Source organism: Brachycentrus maculatus, unplaced genomic scaffold (assembly GCF_059751285.1).
Source record: "Brachycentrus maculatus isolate JH-2025_06_01 unplaced genomic scaffold, ASM5975128v1 h1tg000166l, whole genome shotgun sequence".
NCBI lineage: Eukaryota > Metazoa > Arthropoda > Insecta > Trichoptera > Brachycentridae > Brachycentrus > Brachycentrus maculatus.
This window is the reverse complement of record NW_028280919.1, coordinates 2,029,676-2,050,261: the sequence shown is the minus strand read 5'-3', so window position 1 is coordinate 2,050,261 and position 20,586 is coordinate 2,029,676. Positions and strand designations below refer to the sequence as shown.

Below are 20,586 nucleotides of genomic sequence, written 5' to 3'. Positions count from 1 at the left end.
TTCATATATTTTTAACTTCGTACCTTTCAATAACTCTTTTCTTTTCAAAACCATATAATTATTTCGAAGAAAATCTTATTTTTTGCAATGCAAAAACGGTGTTTTAAAAAATCAATTACGTAAAATGTTACATGGATTTAGAGAAAATAAAGTTGCGCCTTAACGAATACTGGGCCTTAAAACCATACTTCACGACTATCAGTCCACGAATTACCGTTCCCTCGTCAGGTCAACTGATATAGAGAGTGTTATATTATCATACCACAAAGTTCTTTTTTTTTAAATACAAAATATATTAATAACTTTGCACAGAAAAAGGTTAATATAAAAATATTGGATCGTGCCCAATATTGCGAAATAGACAACCCCTACTGGTCACCATTTCTACGGTACTATGATGGTCCTCGTAAATTATTTGTATTATACAAATTTTTCTTCACGTATATAGGTACCAATTGCAGAGTTGACTCAAACAATGTATGTACTAATACAGTCCCGTTTCTTGTATGCGGACTCTTAAAATGTTTAAATTCCCCGCTCATCAAATGTATTTTTTTAAAAGGAATAACCCGCAAAGCTTCTACATTTAGCAGCTCGTCTGCAGGTAGGATAGTAAGGATAGGGAAGGAAAATGTGAAAAATACATCACAAACACCCAGACCAATCGAAAATAAATCTTTCTTGAATTCATTTTGCAATTGGCCGAAATCGAACCCGCAACGCCAGTTTCGCAGTCGAGCGTCTACCCAACTCTATGAATATACAATACATTCACCTGACGTATGTAATTGCTTATTTACTCGAGTACATAATATATTACATCGTTAGAATGTAATATGAATATTGTCATCAATGTAGGTAGTTTCATGAAAAAGGTTATATTTTTTATTATCACGAGTTATATTTTTTACTGTTGTAATAAATAGTGTGGTTCGAGTACACCGTGCTAAATATTGCTCACCTGGAATTTCTTATCAGTGTGAGGCTAGCGAAGACGTGACCTTAGGTTAGGTTGAATAATATCGACCCGCTAAACACAATGACAGCTCGCCACGAAAGTTAATTTTAAAACCCAAATGGCGAACCGCATTGTAAACCGAGTTCGATGCCGCCCGTGTTCTCCTATGAAGTATGAAGTACGAAGAGTGGTCCATGTTTCCATGTTGTTCAGTGTGCCGTGGTTCACGTCAGGTGGCGAACGCGTTTCCCAACTGACTTTGGCATTCAAACATATTCAAATCCCAAAATTTTCCTCACTTCGGCGTTCTTAAATTTGAATAAAAAATTCTCGCGCTTATTTTCTTCTTCTTAAAACGGCTGTTAAAATCAGTATGTACGTTGCCTAGTACTTGACAGTAGGTACCTACTTAACCAGGAAAAAGTATTTGACGTTGCGTTTGTTTACATCTGTGACAGTTCGACGAAGGTGTTTATATATCACGGTTTGACAATGAAATATTTAAACATTGTTTATATTTAAAATAACTAGTAATAAACTACTAGTAATACGTGTTATCATTAATTTTTACCCACGGGCAATAAGTGTTCACAATTTACAACTATGTAAATATAAAATTAATTATTGTCGTCAAGTCGTTTAAATATGCCAACTAATTAACATTCTACCTGTGTTGTGACATAAGCGGTTTTTTTAAACTGACTTTTTTTTCTAAAATTGGCAAGTGCAAAAAAATGTGTGAGTTATTTTTCGAGTGAAATATTGGTATTAATTTCGGTAATCGTATCACAATGGCTAGGACCCCAAAAACAGTCCAAGCTCATGGAAGATCTAGAGTAGCTTCTAAGGAGTTGAACAGACTGAGAGATCACCTTGGGAAATCACATGGTAAGTTATTCAATCAAACAATCAAATACCTCTACAACTCCTGATTCTATTCACTCGTCATTATAAATCGTACTTTTTTTATATAAAAAGAGAAATACATATCGCTCACTCCTTTCAAGAACGTCATAAATCAAAAAACTTGATTTTTCAGGAGAACGGTTTTAAAGTTTAAAAATATAATACATTGTATTAAAAATAAATATCAAGCCACATTTTGAACTTTTTACTGTGCAACAGATCTTTCTAGGTAAACCCTGAAGGTTTTTTCTCTATTCGGAAAATATTAAGTATATTTAAAACAAAATAATTAAACAATACCTTTTCTTCAAAATGAAAAAAAACAACTCTTTCTGCCCTGTAGCGGGTAAATATTAAGTTTAAAAAATGCCGCTTTTGCTGGGATATAGTACATTTTCTGGGCATTCAGAAAACACGCACAACTGAAAATTGACGATTTATGACGTTCTTGAAAGGAGTGAGCGATATTTTTATTTTTATTTTTTACAAAAATATTTCAATTTCATAACATTTCTGTGAGCCTAAGCGGCTCATTATTAGAAGTAGGTATCAAATTGTGACATAGAGTGGGTTCGAACCTAGAAACTCTGACTAGAGTCCGCAACACTAACCACAGGACCACAACCAGACACTTTTAATTAAGTGGGAGTAGCATTATCATTTCCTTGTTGATAACATGCATGTTTTATATGCCGTTTAAATGGTTTAATTATTTGTTTTTATCTTTAGTGTAGAATCGCGAAGGATTAGTCGATTGTACAGGTATCAATTGGTATGTATCGTCGTACAATGCAAAAACTGTTTATACTAATTATTATTATTATTATTAGCATATGGTCACCACTTCGAACCGTTTTAAAAAGGCATAAGTTAGACCATTTTCATAAACCGGTTTTTTGTTTATTTTTTCAAGTCCATCAATTTACCCACTTACATACATAGTTTTTAATCAATATAACAACTGTTGTAAAAAAATATCCATTCCTTACTTAAATCAATTATTCTTATTATAATGTGTAATATATTTTTTTTAAATAAAATTAAAACCATACACCAATTATATTTTATCTTAGTTGTTAAAATGTGTATAAAAAGGGTTCACCGGTTATTCGAAATTCAGAAATATGTAATACATTATTGTATTTAAAACACCAAATATAATTATTATCGATCGACCATTATATTTATTGAAGGCTATTTTTAGAATTTATTTATTACTGCTAATACTGCTGCTACTACCATCGCCCCGTTTCGCTGAAGGGGTAGGCAGAGAGGATGGAACGCCACCCTCGACCGTCCTGACATACTTTAATATTTTTTTTGCAAGAGAAGGTCTGTCAGGAAGCCTAGATGCTTCTGTATCAGATCTGGGAATGCGGTGGGACAGCTTTCAATGTCCTAACATACACTCCTAGCTTCCTTCATATCCATACATCTAGTCATACATGCCCTCCGATTACGTAGTTTTTGTTTTAACTCCTAATACTTCATATTATTTTATGACATCTCATCAAAGATGAAGAAGAATATGGAAGTCTGGGCATTTACGGGGCTGACGACCATCATAGGCTGGTTTAAAAATTATGGCAAATATTGATGACAAAAAGAGCCCGATTTATGATATTTTCCATCACTTTTTTGTGAAAACTACAATTAGTGGTCTTAAACAAGAGTTTTACTTTATAATCAGCTGTTCTTTTCACATCATCTCCTCACAAATTATCCCTGTTACTAACGTATTTTGTTGTTGTTCCATTGTTATTTTAAACTACTTTGTAGTTGTAAACCAAATATGGCTAAGTATTGCATTAAGTTAGTAGTTTTTGTGAACAAGTATTTGGACACACTCAAAATGTTGTACTAATACTTCCATAAAAATGTCGCGTTATGGTTTTACCTTTTACATTGTGTACACACAAATCCAATATTCGACGAAGAGCTGTCGGAGCACTGACTAATTTAATTAAAATGTTCGCCGCAGACCGTTCACGTGTTTATGATGTGAAGTGTTGGATCCATTGTGTGTTTTCAGTTGATATTATCGTTATCATATCAAGTCTAGTTCTGGTCCCGTGGTTAGTGTCGCAGACTCTCGAATAAGATTTACTAGCTTCGGCCCAAACTCCGTCACAACTTGATTCTTAAATTCAAACACAAACCGCTTAGACTTATTTGAAAATAATATTAACACGTTAAATGCTATGGGGGGCACCGGTGACCTCACTCCAGAGATATATTCAAAATGCTTTAACTATGGAACCCATAGTAAAATAAAAAAATAAAAAAAATAAAAATACATTTATTATTCAAATACGTAAATTACCGTTTTTTTTTGTGAATTTCATAATTGACAAATTTTAGTACTGGCGTTTAACGTGTTAACTAACTAACTTATCATCACAGCAGAGAGAGTAGAATGCCAATGTCTTTGAACACAATCTTCGCCTCTTCCACATTCATACATCTTCTCATACATACACGTCGATTATTCCGACTCCTGACCTGACCACTTTCAAGTGTTTGAAATACTTGATCATGCCAATTTTTTCTCGGTCTTCTTCTGCTTCAAATGTGGTCCCTCTCCAAGCACAAGAGCTCAGTTTCTTTTTTGGAGAGCTCAGCGCACTTAAAATTAAAATATTGTTTTTAGTAGAAATGTATAGAAATTGTATCAAATTGTATAAAAATGTAATTATATGACATAAAAATTGTAATAAATAATATACCTAAAATATCAAGAATACACCTAAAAAAAATTCATAATAAGGTATTCGAAAACAACCTACTACCCCCTCTGGACGTTCAACGTCCCAAGGACCCAACTCTAAAATTTAGAATTAGCTTCACATACGGTGTTTCAAAATGATGCGGATTGCATCGAAACAGTGGATTTTAAGAAATAGTGGTATTTACTAAGTAAACATTAATTAAAAACCAGATTTATGCTAGAATCTAATACAAAACTAACACGATTTACGTACGTTTAACATTTTATTGCTGATAAAAATCTGATCAAAAAAGTAATAAAAAAACGCACAAGGTTATTATAGTATTAATTCATTTTCAAGTATAATACTGTTTACTGTTTTTAATGTTACTAATAACTGCTCAAGTATGCGGATACATAGAAGATAGTCGTATTGCACTGCCAGTTCAATAGAGCCACATTTTTCAAATATATTGATTTTATGTTTATTATTAAATCAGCCGAATCAGTTATAGTTGAAAGCTTCTGAAGGTTTTATCAGCAGTACCTACCGTTTGAGTGTCATACTGGGCAAAATGATTAATACCGCAGCCGGATCCCACGATTCTAAGGACTTATATCCTGCACATAATTTATTGATGAACATTTGTTTATTACACAGTACAATACTTCATTTTTATTTTTATAAACACCTCATTAAGCAAACCCCGTGAGGAAACATTGTTGTAAAAAATATTATCCAATATCAATAATTTGTGTGGAAAAAAGTTTTTAATAGTAATACGTTAGTAATAATGATAATAATTTAATCGTTTAGCGCCATTTTTGTGAATTATTACCTCAAGGGCGTTTTACAAATAAAATCGATCTCATTATAAATCAAGCCTTATGAAATTAAAGAATTAACATATAATATATATTTGAAGCACTAACTTTGTGATTTTCCATTTTATAATAAAAATAACACTCTTCTTATCATTCGTCGTTCACCTTGTGTAATACCACTTAAATAAACACTACTACCGGTTTCGGTTGATTATCATTCTATCATCAGGTCAAATGTAGATTAAAATGATATTTTTACGGTCTGACATTTAAACATAAATTAAATTTAAAAGAGAGATAGAAGACAATTCAATCACATGGGAATATTTTTTAAAGTGGAGTATTATATAACCATACCTACCACAAAGTTAACAATGCTTTTAATATAAAAATATAATGAAATTTTATTCATCGTTATCTAATTGCTCGCAGATGCTGATTCTTATTTTATAACCCTTAATCTATTGTATAATACATAAAAAAGTTTGCAGTAAAAGAAATATGTATGAAAATACTACTTTGCGATGCTCTTAATCCTCGTTTCACTTATTTTTTTTGTTTATTTTAACACTTTTAAGTACAGATAAACAAAATAAGATTTGAATTATTGACCTATTTTCCCCGTGAATGAGTGTTAAAAGCCCACAACATTTCTTTGCCCGGGGTCTGTAATGGTCTTGGTTGTTGATACTTTCGTAAAAATTATTATGCAAATTATGTTTTGTGCCGATATTTTTAGACCCCGATTTTTTATTCGGCTTGGGTTTTCGCCATAAAATATTTAAAATCATTATTTTTAATAAGTGAGTCTTGAACTAAAGGTGCGTCATGTTTTTTTTACATTCTTCAGAATTTTCATAACCTCAACACGTAAATAATACTTATTTATTTTTGTACAAAAATGTTAATAAAATTAGCATATAACCACTTACCTAACTGAGTTATATACTAATTTTATTAAAAATTTTGTAAAAAAATAAATAAGTAAAAATGACTAACCACAAAGTAAATGCTTTAAATATGAATAATATTGAGAATATACGTAAATAATAATTATAACTGCACATTGAATCATTCTTCACCTTCATGCTCATACCCCACCTTGGATCTTTTTGATATACGAGTATGTGTGATATAAACAGCTAAAACATAATTTTCATCAGAAAACACCTCATATAATGAAGAGAATTTATGAGTTCCCAATGTTTTTATTATTTTATTAACACCGTAAAGTATCGAATAATTTTCAGTTTATCGTCGATAATAGGATTTCTAATTTCTTGACTTTTTAAAACAGGAAATGAAATCTTCAGCGATTTCTTGATTGAATTATTGATGAAATTTTCATTTGATATTTGGAAAACTGTGTAATATGGTTATTTTCAAAAATGAAAGTCTAGAATTTTTGTCAAAGGCATCATTTAGAAATACCATTACTCCTTTTCTCATTTGTTTTAATACTTCAAAACGAAAACAACGAATAAACACAATACATCTTTAAAAAAGTATTTATTTAGATAAATTATATTATATAGGGTGGCGCAATTAAAACTGCGATTGGCAGTCGCTGAACAAAAACAAAGTGTATTATTATTTCATGTGGGGTCTTAAATTTGGTACCCCCATGTACTACGCTTGTGTTGACTTTTTCGATTTATTCGATGTGTTAACAGGAAAAAAATACACTATTAGTACAATTACAAGTTTGTCCGCCTCCATAGTGTAATAGTTAGCATGCTCAGCTTCCGTTCCGGAGGTCCCCGGTTCTATTCCCAGGGAGGATCAAATAAATATAGGAAATTTTTTCACTCTAATATTTACTCAATACTACCCTGGATTGGTACCTGATGCGCAAGGCTGATCACCTTTCCTTCATGTTTAAACGATCAAGATCAACACTGCGTATATATATGATGCAGTGCCCTATGCACCACTGGGTGCGGATAAAGGTTTGTTGTTGTTGTTAATAGTACAAGTACACGGGCATGTACAATATACGGTGTACGGTGAGCGGTAATGGTCAAAAATATTTAAATACATAGAAAAATGTAAATTAATATTGCTTCAGCGTTATTATTTAATAGTTCCTTGTACTATTTGATTCACGTAGGATGTTAACTAATATTCCTGACGTTATTTTGAGACTTTACTATTGAATTGAGTCATTGCATGACAAATGACCTATTTAAAATCATTTTTCAAGTTAACAGCTGGCAATTGACTGGTAAAACCTCAAATATTCGTAATTGGGGCATCGAACCCAGAAAAGGACGTCACGGAAAGTCATAATGTATGAGAACCTATTAAATTTTATGAATTGATAAAATTGTCATATGTTACTGTGTACTTACATACTTCTAAGAAGCAAAGAAATTAATAATTTTATAGTAAAACAATATATGCGATCTGAAGATTTTTAATAATTTCTAACTTAAAAAAACACTTATAAAATCACTTTAAACCTTATACGTTGTAATTTATGGAAATTATATAATAATTGTAAAATGGAAAATCCCTAACTTAGTGTTTCAAAAATAACGATAATTTTTTCTTTTAAACAGGTAATTAATTATAGACATTAAATTTAGCGAATGGCAAAGGGTTTGATAATAAATTATAAATTCACAAGGCAAATTTGGAGATAACATTAGCCCTAAGAAACCCAAAGTTGTATTTTTTTTTAAATCATCAGAAATATTTATGTAAAAAAAATATTTTTCTTCAATTCTGCAATTTTTTATTGAAAAGTATGATATAGACTTCATTTACCCTTCATGCCAAACATCCACGAAAACATTATAATATTTGTGTGTGGGTGTGTATCAATATTCAAAAACTTATTTATTGATTTGGCGTTTAATTTGTAGAACTCCATTTTGATTTATGTATAAATTTTTTAATCAACACAGATTTTTTGAGTAAACTAGGTTGTATTTTATTAAATAGTTATGGCATTTTCAAATTTTCAAACGACTGTCATTCGTTTCAAAATGCCATAACTAGGTGAAACAATTGTCACAAAATTAACTTTTATGTGTTTTTCTTAATAAAATACAACTTAGTAGACTTAAAAAATCTGTGTTTGATTTAAAAATTAATACATAAATTCAAATTAACATTTACTTTTTACGACGCATATTATTTATATTTATTATTAAGTAAAAAAACAACCTTACATATTTTTTTAATTAAAAAAAATGTAGATGCAAGTTGTTTTTTGGGGACTAAAGTATCAGTGAAGTGTATTTTTATTGTTTTTGTTATAAATGTACATTATCTTGGGATATTAACAATAAAAATATCGGTATCAGAAGGTATGTGAAGTGTGTTTTTTTTATGACGAGTTATGCAGTACCTACCTAAGTCATAGCTTAAATTTTAATGTGACGTAATCTGAAGCAATTGGTTATATCATTGAGTGCGTGGTCAGGAATGTGGAATATGCTTGAAAATGATTATTATTATGGGCTTTGTGATTCACTGCCACCGCAGCGTTTTGTGTCATTGTGAAGAAGAAAAAACTTCACCATGTAGCACGTCTTCTTTCTTTATCTATCCACTCAGCCGGGCACCTGGAATGATTTTCTACAGTATCTACTCAATGAATTAGGGCCACGCAGAATTTCGCGCAATTTCTCAATTCAAACAGGAATAACTCAGAGAAAACCTTGAATAAAACAACATTGAATTTTATTTACACATGAACACTTTATTACGCTTAAATTATGCATATATTTTCATATAAATATAGTTAGTATTTAGTATTTCCACCTTTGGCAGAAATAACTGCCTCAATTCTTTTTGGCATACTTAAAATGCACTGTTTTATCATGTTTTTTATTTCTTCGTCTTCTGACCAAATTTTTTGAATATTTTTTTTTAGAGAGTCTACTGTCGGATTTGGAAATGAGTATACCTTATTTTTTAACATGCTCCATACGTTTTCTATAGGATTAAGGTCCGGAGAATTTCCAGGCCAGGGGAGCAAAGGCAGATTTTTGTTAGACAAAAATTTTATTATTGATTTAGCCCGGTGGCAAGGTACCCCATCCTGCATGAAGGTGTATGGACCTTCTGTTATGTCGAGTGTATGGTAGAAGGGCAATAAAATTCGTTCGAGGACCTGCTTATAGGAATTTTGGTTCATTGTTCCTTCCACGAAAACAACGGCCCAGGTAAATTGTTAATAATACATGACCATATCATTGTTGCAGGGGGGTGTTTGATAACTTTTACCACACAGGCCTCATTGTAACGTTCCATTGGTGTTCTCCTGACGAATCGACGGCTCTCTGTTACGGCTTCTAACCGGCACTCATCACTAAAGATGACCTGAAAAATAATGAAAATTTAAGTTTAATTCAAATATATAAGTTTATTTACTAAAATGATATGTTGAAAATTCAATTTAAATAAATACCTTTTTCCAATCATCTACCGAGTAATTTCGATGTAGCCTGGCCCATTTTAATCGATCCGCTTTCATTCGTGGTGTCAATTTTGGTACTTTTACAGGGCGCCTGCATTTCAGATTTACTTCGTAAAGACGTTGCCTCAGTGTTGATACCGATATATTTATACCCTCTTCTTCCAATTTTATTTTTAATGTTTTTGCTGATGCACTACGGTTTTCTAAGGCACTTTGAACGATTTTTCGATCAGTCCTCGGTGTTGTTTTTCTAATCCTACGACAGTTGTTACGCAGATTGCTGGTGGCGGGTGACTGATTTTTTATTGATTTTGAAATTCTGTCCACTGTTAGACGAGAAACGTTTTCTTTTTTTAAAATTTCATTATTAGATAGTATTCCTAATTTTAGTAGCACTATAACGCTAGATTTTTTTTCCTCAGAAATGTGTTTACTTTTTCCCATTTTGTCCTTTTCAAAAAAAACACTTGTGTTTACAAATTTTTTTTATACTTTATGAACTAAAATTAAAAATTAAGTTTTTTTCACAAGACACGATAACTATATAACCTCTCTGAACAAAACAACAACCAGAACTCAAGAAACTTCACTAATAAAGGAGATAGGACTATTTTTTGAACTTTCAACTATCTGTCTACCTGTGCTAATTAGGGACCTTTCTCAGAAAAAGGGTTTGAAATTTTGTAAAGGCTTAAATAATCCAGATATATTTTACATATTATTGAAGGTAATATACATGATATTAGATGCCAATAGAAAACTTAAAGTATTTATGTAAAATAAATACAATAATCCAAAAGATTTCAGAGTATTCAAAAAAATTATGGGTGGCCCTAATTCATTGAGTAGATACTGTATATGAATTTGGTAGGCATCATTCAAGAAATGTAGTTTTAGCATACTAACAAAATGTACCTATTTTTAATTTAAGTTTTACATAGTAAATATCACTATTTATTAAAAAATCTATTTTGACACGTGTTTCAATGTATTCCGCATAATTTTCAAACACCATATGATGCGGAATGTATCGAAACACGTGTTACAATAGATTTTAATAAATAGTGGTGTATACATAAAGTGACCATACGTCCCGTTTTGAACGGGACCTTCCCGTTTTTTGAAAGCCTTTCCCAATATACAACATATTTTTTTTCATATTTATTCCTCTTATTTTCTTTATGAACATTCCTTTTCTTTTTATTAATACATAAAACTATGAAAAAATACAGGTTTTCTTGAATATACATACTTTTATGTAAAAATTGGGTAGATGTCCCGTTTTGAGGGCAAAAATAAATGGTCAGTTTATGTATAGAAAGCAAAAATTAATTAAATATGTAGTTACACATTGTGACACGTGTTTAAATGCATTCCGCATAATTTTCAAACACCGTATGATGCGGAATGCATCGAATCATAATGGATTTTAAGAAATAGTAGTATTTACTAAGTAAAACATGAATTAAAAATGGATAGATTTTACCACAAAGTGACTGCCGAATCAGTTAATAAAAAAATGTACCTATGTACCCGTATGTACAAATGTGTGTTTTCAATTCATTCGCAAAAGTGACATCGATATGCATTGCTTTATTTTTCTCTTGTCGTGGCATTTTTAATTAGATTTTATTCCAAAACATAAATTGAATTTTCTCGACGTAAGTTGTTGAAGATAATGATTGCAGAAATCAATCCCACTAAGTATGTATAATTAAAACTTTTCTCGAAATTATACTGTGTGAAGATTTGGTTAGCCTTGCACAAGGGCGTTTTCCGTTTACAGAATTCTCAATGCATGAAACCCTTAAAAAGTACGAATTCGGAATATTGTATTTAATAAAACCCTAAATAGAACACTTCCTTGGAACAAATACGCAATTAACTAACACACACTTCTCCTTCCTGGCTACATCCCAACTTATCGTCTTTGTACTGCTGGGGTCAGCTCTCCTCGTCCTCAGGTTATAGGTTCTTCTGTCCTGGACAACGTCACCTAGGCCATGCCTTCGAATCGTGTTATCTTTCTGCAGCACCCATGAATTTTTTCGTCTTCCTCTAGATAACTTTCCAGGATTAACTTACTCTAGAATCAATTAACTTACATACACTACCTTTGAAATTTTATTTTAATAACGTATGTTACTACTTAATAATTCAATTACACTTACGATATGTACCTATCTACGTACATTATTATGTTTGTACTTGTATGTATGCATTGGTCGGTAGCAATGACGTGTAATCATATTCTACGAGTATATGTAATTTAAATTCTCCTAGGTAACTACAATATATTGCCCCGTAGGTAACTACCGTTACCTGTTTTAATATACCGATTCGTATAGGTGTGAGTGAATGTGGCTAGTTCCATAATGATACTGGCGGCTGACGGTAACGCACTATCGTCTAGGGCCCCAGCATGTATTCGATCTTCATTTGTTCGCCCACAGAAAGTTTTCGTTTTACATATTTTTTATTTTCCAAATTTATTTCTTGGGGCTATCAAGTAATGTAATAAAATTATGTGCGCGTAACTATTTGAGAAAACTCGCTTGTTTCCGGTATTTATACAATGTCATTCTTATAATAAAATTTATGGATAAACTGTCAAATATTTGTAACCGACTGATTAATATATTTTTTAAATGTTGATAAATTTGATCACAATAAAAAATGAGAAATAATTTCATTATAAAATGATGCAAACCGATGTAACAGCCACGATAACTATTTATTTTATGATAAATTTAGTTTATATTATGTTCATAAACGCGATAGTTAAATACAGTAAAATTTCTCGTTGTTGTATATTTTAGGTAAATATTTCTACTCAATTTTATATACATAACTGCACTATTTATAATTATTATTTATCAACAAACGTAATATTTTATGGGACTTAAATTATGTTATTTCATGTGTTTAACAATATGAGTCAACATTGATATCGTGGTGTATCCCTCGTTTCGCACAATTGTCTTTGACTTGAGCTTTGATCTTTTCCCTTTTCCTCTCTGCCTTCCATCTTTAATTTCTTGTTTTCTTTAACCTCTTTCCCTACCATATCATGCATAGACTATTGTATCGTATCAAAGCGATGTTAACTTGATACTCTTCATATGAACGTAATCAGTCCTGCACCCCGATTTTTTTGTTTTAAGAGTGAAACATATATGTAGAATACAGATGACGTAAGTAGATGTACTCAACGTGTAGGATATCACTGCTTTTTGGTAAAATAAATGAAAGAGGAATAGAATGTACCTATATCTTCGGCACAAGCTTGTGCTAATGTATACGAGTCCGTCCGGGATAGCTTTTTATTAGCCATATCAAATTTTAGATTTTACATATTATAAAGTTTAATGTAAAGTTGTAGGTTTTATTACAGTAAAAATATATTAGCACACCAATTTTGAACGCAAATCTTGGAATTGGATTAAATTTATAGTATATTAAGCGATTAATCACTAATCCTACCTCTGCTTTAAGGCATTTAATTATTGTCAAACTGCTACAGGGTTTTCGTTGGCAGGAACTGATATTTAGATTATGTGAAAACGTTTGATTGGCGAATGATTTAAGATGTGACATGCCAGCGCTCCTGTCCCAGTAGTGAGTGTAGTAGGTACTGATTAGAGAATTGATAATGTGTAATGTTATTAGTTGTTATATATTGTTAACGAACGGTCATGGCCAGTCGCTCATACGACACATCGCCGACCACGCCAAGAATACTGAACTTGTGTGTGATTTCATTCCACCGTTTGAAGATAGCTGAACAATTTTTTCTTAGAGGCTGCACTATCGATATCCCCTTGATTTTTGTATCTTAAATATCCTGATTAACAATTTTCTAGACAAACTCTTATAACAGGCCTTATAACGATTGATTTTTAAATAATAAACAACGTAATTGATTCAAACGCATCTTCGTCCTGTTATTCGATAGTCAACAACTGGTGGTCTTGTTTTTCGAGATGATTGTAAACATTTTGGCAATTAGAAAATAAAATGTTTTATTGTAATCAAACATAAGTCAGGAATTTAAAGGGAAAATTAACAGTAATAAATGAATGATCATACATGAATTATGATTTTTTTTATTTTATTATACATTCTCAGTACGCTATATACAATATATAGCTCAACTTGATCGTATTCAAAATAAATTTCTAAAAATGTTGGATGGTAAGCTTCATTTAAGTTTTAACTCTTACGAAGAATCTTCAGCCTTCCATAAATTATCTTCACTTAGTAAACGTAGGAATATATCAGATTTATGTTTTTTGTATAAAGTTATAAATAGTATAACTGAGAGCCCCTATCTTCTTGAGCAGATACCTTTTCATTGTCCAATTAGAATCAATAGACAAAGTCATCCTTTCTATAATCCAGCACCAACAAATAACTATTTAAAAAATTCCTTTATTTATCGAAGTTGTGGGAAATTTAATGAATGTTGTACCCACCTTGATATGTTCTACTCCAATCTTTCAAAATTTAAAGCTAAATTGTTCGAAATCTTATAAACCTAAAAAGTAATTCTATTCCCTGTCCTTTCCTTTTCTTCTTTTCCTATCACTGCCATCTCCTTTTCTCTTTATCCCACCCTTGTCTCATGTCTCTTCCTTTATATAGACCTCTCTTATGTATAGTTGTGAAGAATTATAATTGGTACTCGTGATTTTATTTTTTGTATTCTGTTTGTATCATATATTGTAACTGTTGTTCTTCCTTCCAATAAAATAAAATAAAATAAAATAAAATAAAATAATCTCTTATTTTGACTGATACCATAAAATCCAATGAAATCAAGGTCTAGTCATGCGTAAAATGATGTAATCTTGGACCGAGCAATAGATAAACTCCATAGACACAATGAAAATAGCGATTTGTCTTACAGATAAGTACTTAATCTTTAAAATATTCGTTTAAGTTAACAAATCGCTATCTGAAAAAGTCAGATAGGTATATTGAGATAGTTTGGACATGTAGAAATAATGAGTGAAGAAAGAACATTAAAACAAATTTATGAGGCGAATGTAGAAAAAAGAAGAAAACTTGGCATAATCAAGTACTTCCAATATGTACTTGAATGTGGTCGAGTCTGGAGTCAGAATAATCGGCGTGTATGTATGAGGAGATGCATGAATGTGAAACAGACAAAGATTATCCTCAAAGACAGAGTTGTGTTACGTTCTATTCTCTCTTCCTGCCCCTGAAAGGAACCGGCTTTATGGTTAGTTAGTTTACAAGCACACAACATACAATAATTATTTGATTTTTTACTCAGAGTGTTTTACAAACATTTGCATTGGTTGCTCATCTGGTATGACTGACTGCCTGACCTATATGCCTTAGGTATCTATCTACCTATGTATGTTCGTAATCCCTCCCTTGAGAAATGTCAGCTCAAATGCCAATATAAAAAGGTACAAACTAAAAATTGTGTATCCGTTAATGGTTTCATAATCGGACCTTTAATAATGTACTATCTAGTTTGATCTCTCAAAAAATATGTATCAATATATTTTTTTAATTATTATCAATGAAAGTATAATTTGAAGCACATTACAATATTATATTTTTATGTTGCTAATTAATTAAATAATTTAATTGTGGGTGTCTCAACTTCAGATGGACGTCAATCGTTTGTATACGAAAGAAGATAGAAGTCTGATACGACACATATTGCATTCATTTTTTAAAGATATACTATATGTGCATACTTGTATGTGGAATGTTGTGAGATCTGTAATATTAATATTGATACAACATTTTGAGTGTGTCCAAATACTTCACAAATGTGGATTATCTCCAATTAGGATTAATATTGGTACATTATCCGTGGGGCGATATTCTAGTGTGAATTTAAAAATTAAATATGTCAAGATATATCATAAACAAATAATTTTACGCGGTCATGCCCATGTTAAATACAATTTACTGTATACATTGATATATATATATATATATATATATATATATATATATATATATATATATATATATATATATATATATATATAAATACATATATATATATATATATATATATAAATATATATATATATATATATATATATATATATATATATATATATATATATATATATATATATATATATATATATATATATATATATATATATATATATATATATAAATATATATATATATATATATATATATATATATATATATATATATATATATATATATATGTATATATATATATATATATATATATATATATATATATATATATATATATATATATATATATATATATATATATATATATATATATATATATATATATATATATATATATACATATATACCGTTCTGGAGGTCCCGGGTTTGAATCCCAAGGGGGGTAAAATAAATATAAGTGATTTTTTCACTGTCATATTTATTCAATATTACTCTGGACTGGTACCTGAAGCGGAGGGCTGATCACCTTTCCTTCATGTGTAAAACGATCAAGATAACAATGCGTTTATATGACGCAGTGCCCTATGCACCATTGGGGTGCGGATAAGGGTTTTATTATTTATTATATATACATATAATTAAATATATATATATATATATATATATATATATATACATATATATTTAAATATATTTATACAGAATATATAATTGTTCTGTGGTATAATATCTCAAATCGTATATAAACAATATTGAAATACCTATAATATTTATGTATTATCCGTAGGTTGAAAAATCCTGTGTCTGATTATTTATCCTTGTAGCATTCAGTCACAATCATCAGTATTCATCTGTTATATTTAAGCTATCCATAGTAAGAGCCTTTTATCCATAGTAAGAGCCCATAGAAATACGGCTTTTTCCGTGTTACATACAATCTGCTGGTTAAATTTGTAACATGAAAAATGTGTCGAGAATCCACGTCAAGTTGAGAAAACTAAGTCTACGTTTATTTTTCTTTTCTCATGGTAACAAGTTGTGACCCAGATCTATGCATGTAGCTCGTAGCAGTGTTCTATATTGACACCCTTAGAGATGACAGAAGACTGAGCCACCCCTATTCCAAAAATAGGTTGACGTCATTAATCAATATCTCGTGTTCCAGTGCAAACTTTCACCTGATTTCATTATGTTTCCATGTTGTTCTAACCTCGATTATGTTTTTAAAAATGTCAATTTACTAACGCATTATTATTTGTAAATATTTGTATGCGATAATGATCGATAATGTGATATTTCAAGTAATCAATCAAATGGCATAGGGAAAGACAAGCCTTTCTATTTTTCAATACAATACAGTCTTTTTATGAATTTTTCATGATTTTATTTATATTTATATCTCAATCTCTCTTGAGTCAATTCAATTCTTAATCAATTAAAATTCTTAAATCTGCTGAAGTAAAAAATCTAAATAAAAGAGAATTCGAAATCAGGATACTATAAATTTATTTATTTCATCACATAGATAATTACCAGTTACAAATTTCAATAATGTGCCCTCACTGAGTTTTTCCGTACCGAGGACACATATTACAATATTCATTAAATTATAATTGTCGATTTTTGATTTATGACGTTCTTGAAAGGAGTGAGCGATATGTTTTAACAATTTATCGAGGTGACCTCTGCACTGTTAGACAGGGGATGGGGGTCAGAATAATAAAATGAGTGTAAAATGTAGTTCAACACCCCACTAGCCAAAGGGTTTTATTTCACTAAAGAAAGCGTTTATTCACCGATCGGATAAAGAAGTTCCAGGAAAATCGAGTTCAAATAAGGCCAATGAACGTCTCAATTTGTTACTGAATTACTAACTTCTGAACTACCGACAAGTTCTGTAGCTTTTACCGTACTTTTATGACCTTTTTGCGGCGGTTAATCGACCTAGTTTAGTTCATGTAATGGGCTAAATTCGAATGTTTTTTATTCCCTTCGTTTGTTTCCCTAGAATATTTATGCTACTTTTGTAATAGAAAAAAAAACTAGAGGGTGCTTGTCAATAACTAAAAAATCTATCACATCAAAAATGGTATCGACCCATTCCAATGCACCTTAAAATAAAAGTATGTCGAAATGTACATATGTTACACTAATATGACCGTTTTTGACGCATCGAATTGCATTAGAATAAAACTTTGTAAATTTTTTCATACGTCTACATTATCTTAGGTAAAATGGTACTATTAAATAATCATAGACAAAATATAGTCGTATGTACATCTTTAAATAAGAAAGGATTTTTTATTGCTTAGATAGTAAGTGCTTTGTCGAACAAAATATAGTAATTCAATAGGTTATTCATTCGATGTTGATTGGAATCTCATGAATTACTTTTACTCACTATTTTTAATAATTGTAGACCCTTAAATACAATTTAATTATTTTAATTTCAAATTCAACTTGGTAAAAACAACTAGGTACTTCGTAAAATCTATTGTACATGTATTTCAACACCGTATGTGAAGCAAAGTCTAAATTTGAGAGTTGTTTTTAAGACGTTGAAGGCTGAAGGGGGGTAGGAGCTGTTTCTTATTTTTAATTATTGATATTTTTAAATTTGTCATTGTCATATTGTTGTTTATTGGCTTATTATTATTTCTATTTTAATGAATTTCTATCGTATAAAAATGTTACATTTTATGACTTTTATGACTGAAATTTAGACATAGGTTCACAAGTAGTATTTAAAAATGATGCGGAATGGAACGAAACACGTGTCATAATAGATTTTTTTTAATATTGGTATTTCCCAAGTAAATTTTATTTTACCTGTCCGCCTCCGTAGTGTAATGGTCAGCACGCTCGGCTACCGTTCTGGAGGTCTCGGGTTCGATTCCCAGGGGGTTTAATAAATATAAGTGATTTTTTCACTCTAATATTTATTCAATATTACACTGGACTGGTACCTGAAGTGGAGGGCTGATCACCTTTTCGTTCATGTGTAATCGATCGAGATAACACTGCGTTTATATGAAGCAGTGCCCTATGCACCATTGGGGTGTGGTAAGGGTTTTATTATTTATTAAATTTTATTTTGCAATGGATATATTTACCACAAAGTGACTGCCGAATCAATTAATAAAATAATGCATTAACTTTTTGCAGGTTAAATTTGCACATTTGAGAGTTGTTACAGAAAAAAAAATTAATCTTTACGTATGAGTGTATACACATTAATCATTTAAAATAACTTGTGAAAAATGTGTATATTTCGTTTCATTTTCATGTGTTTTAACCAGAAAATAAAAGACACGCTAAGAAAACTTAAATTTTCTAGTTCTAGTATATAATCTTCGGTTGCATGTATGTATAATGCTATGTTTTGAGTAATATTATGAATAAAATATAAAATATTACAGCGTTAAATCGTTCTAACATGTTTTATCTTCAAATTATGCAAAATATACCCCACATACATTCCATACTATTATCCGCTAATAACAGCACCTACATTATACTGTATTTCATCATGTTGTTTCAAATTATTATTAAACCTTGACGTGGTGAAAGTGAAACCACGTTTATCCTCTAGCCTGGCAAAAATAATCAATCATCAATCGTTTTAATTAATTAGTCTTAGGTACATTTTTTTTGTGCAGAATTTTCTTTCATCTCCCTACACCCTTCTAACATTCCCAAGGTATATCAGCTTGATAAGGTGGGCAACGTCAACCTTTTTAAAAACTCTTTCGTAAGGATTGCCAAACTAGTACGCACTTACACAGTTCTTACTCATTTTGGAGGTCGTTAATACGACGCTAATGCGTCTGTATTTTTGTTGTGGTTGTATATTGTATGATATATATATTTTTATTTTAAATATATGATTTAAATAAATATATTTTATGTCTTTTGTCCGCCTCCGTAGTGTAATGGTCAGCACGCTCGGCTACCATTCTAGAGGTCCCGGGTTCGATTCCCAGGGGGGGGTAAATAAATATAAGTGATTTTTTTTCACTGAAATATTTATTCAATATTACCCTGCACTGGTACCTGAAGCGGAGGGCTGATCACCTTTCCGTCGTGTGTAAAACGATCAAGATAACACTGCGTGTATGTGATGCAGTGCCCTATGCACCATTGGGGTGCGGATAAAAGTTTTATTATTATTATTATATTTTATGTTATTCAACAAAAAAGTACATGTCGCTCACTCCTTTCAACAACGTCATATATCAAAAATCGTCAATTTTCAGTTGTGCATGTTTTCGGAATGCCTAGAAAATGTACTACATATACATATATCCCAGCATAACCGGCATATTTTTAACTTAATATTTACCCGCTACAGGGTAGAAAGTGTTATTTCGCATTTTGAAGAAAAGGTATTTAATTATTATTTTTTTAAATAAACTAAATATTTATCAAATGGAGAAAAAACATTCAGGTTTTACCTTATAAGATCTGTTGCACAGTAAAAAGTTCAATAAGTTGCTTGATATTTATTTTTTAAACATTTTATTATTTTTTAAACATAAAAAAAACGATCTCTTGAAAAATCAAGTTTTTTTTAAATATGACGTTGTTGAAAGGAGTGAGCGATGTGTAATCATGTAAAATAAATCCTAGATCCTGGATTTTTTTTAATATCTCGAAATCCCGGGATTCGTTTCCTAATAACAGGTCGCATTCACTTAAATATAATAAATTTAGACGCTCGTTTGTTCAAAATCTTAAACCTCCTAAAGTTATTTACCGATTGCTTTGAAATTTTAATACAACGTTGCTTTCCAACGCGCGCGCATTCTACATAAATTA

The 20,586-nt window shown here is 30.7% G+C and overlaps 1 protein-coding gene across 1 annotated transcript in view; it reads left to right on the top strand.

Annotated features, from left to right (window-relative positions):
• The first annotated feature begins 1,169 nt into the window (after nt 1–1,169).
• Nucleotides 1,170–20,586, top strand: part of LOC148308439 (phosphatidylcholine:ceramide cholinephosphotransferase 2-like) — a 129,124-nt gene continuing 109,707 nt past the window's right edge. Inside the window, exon 1 of the mRNA XM_088261763.1 lies at nt 1,170–1,846. Coding sequence (XP_088117889.1) covers nt 1,750–1,846 — 97 coding nt within the window. The 5' untranslated portion in view covers nt 1,170–1,749. The remainder of the gene's footprint in view (nt 1,847–20,586) is intronic.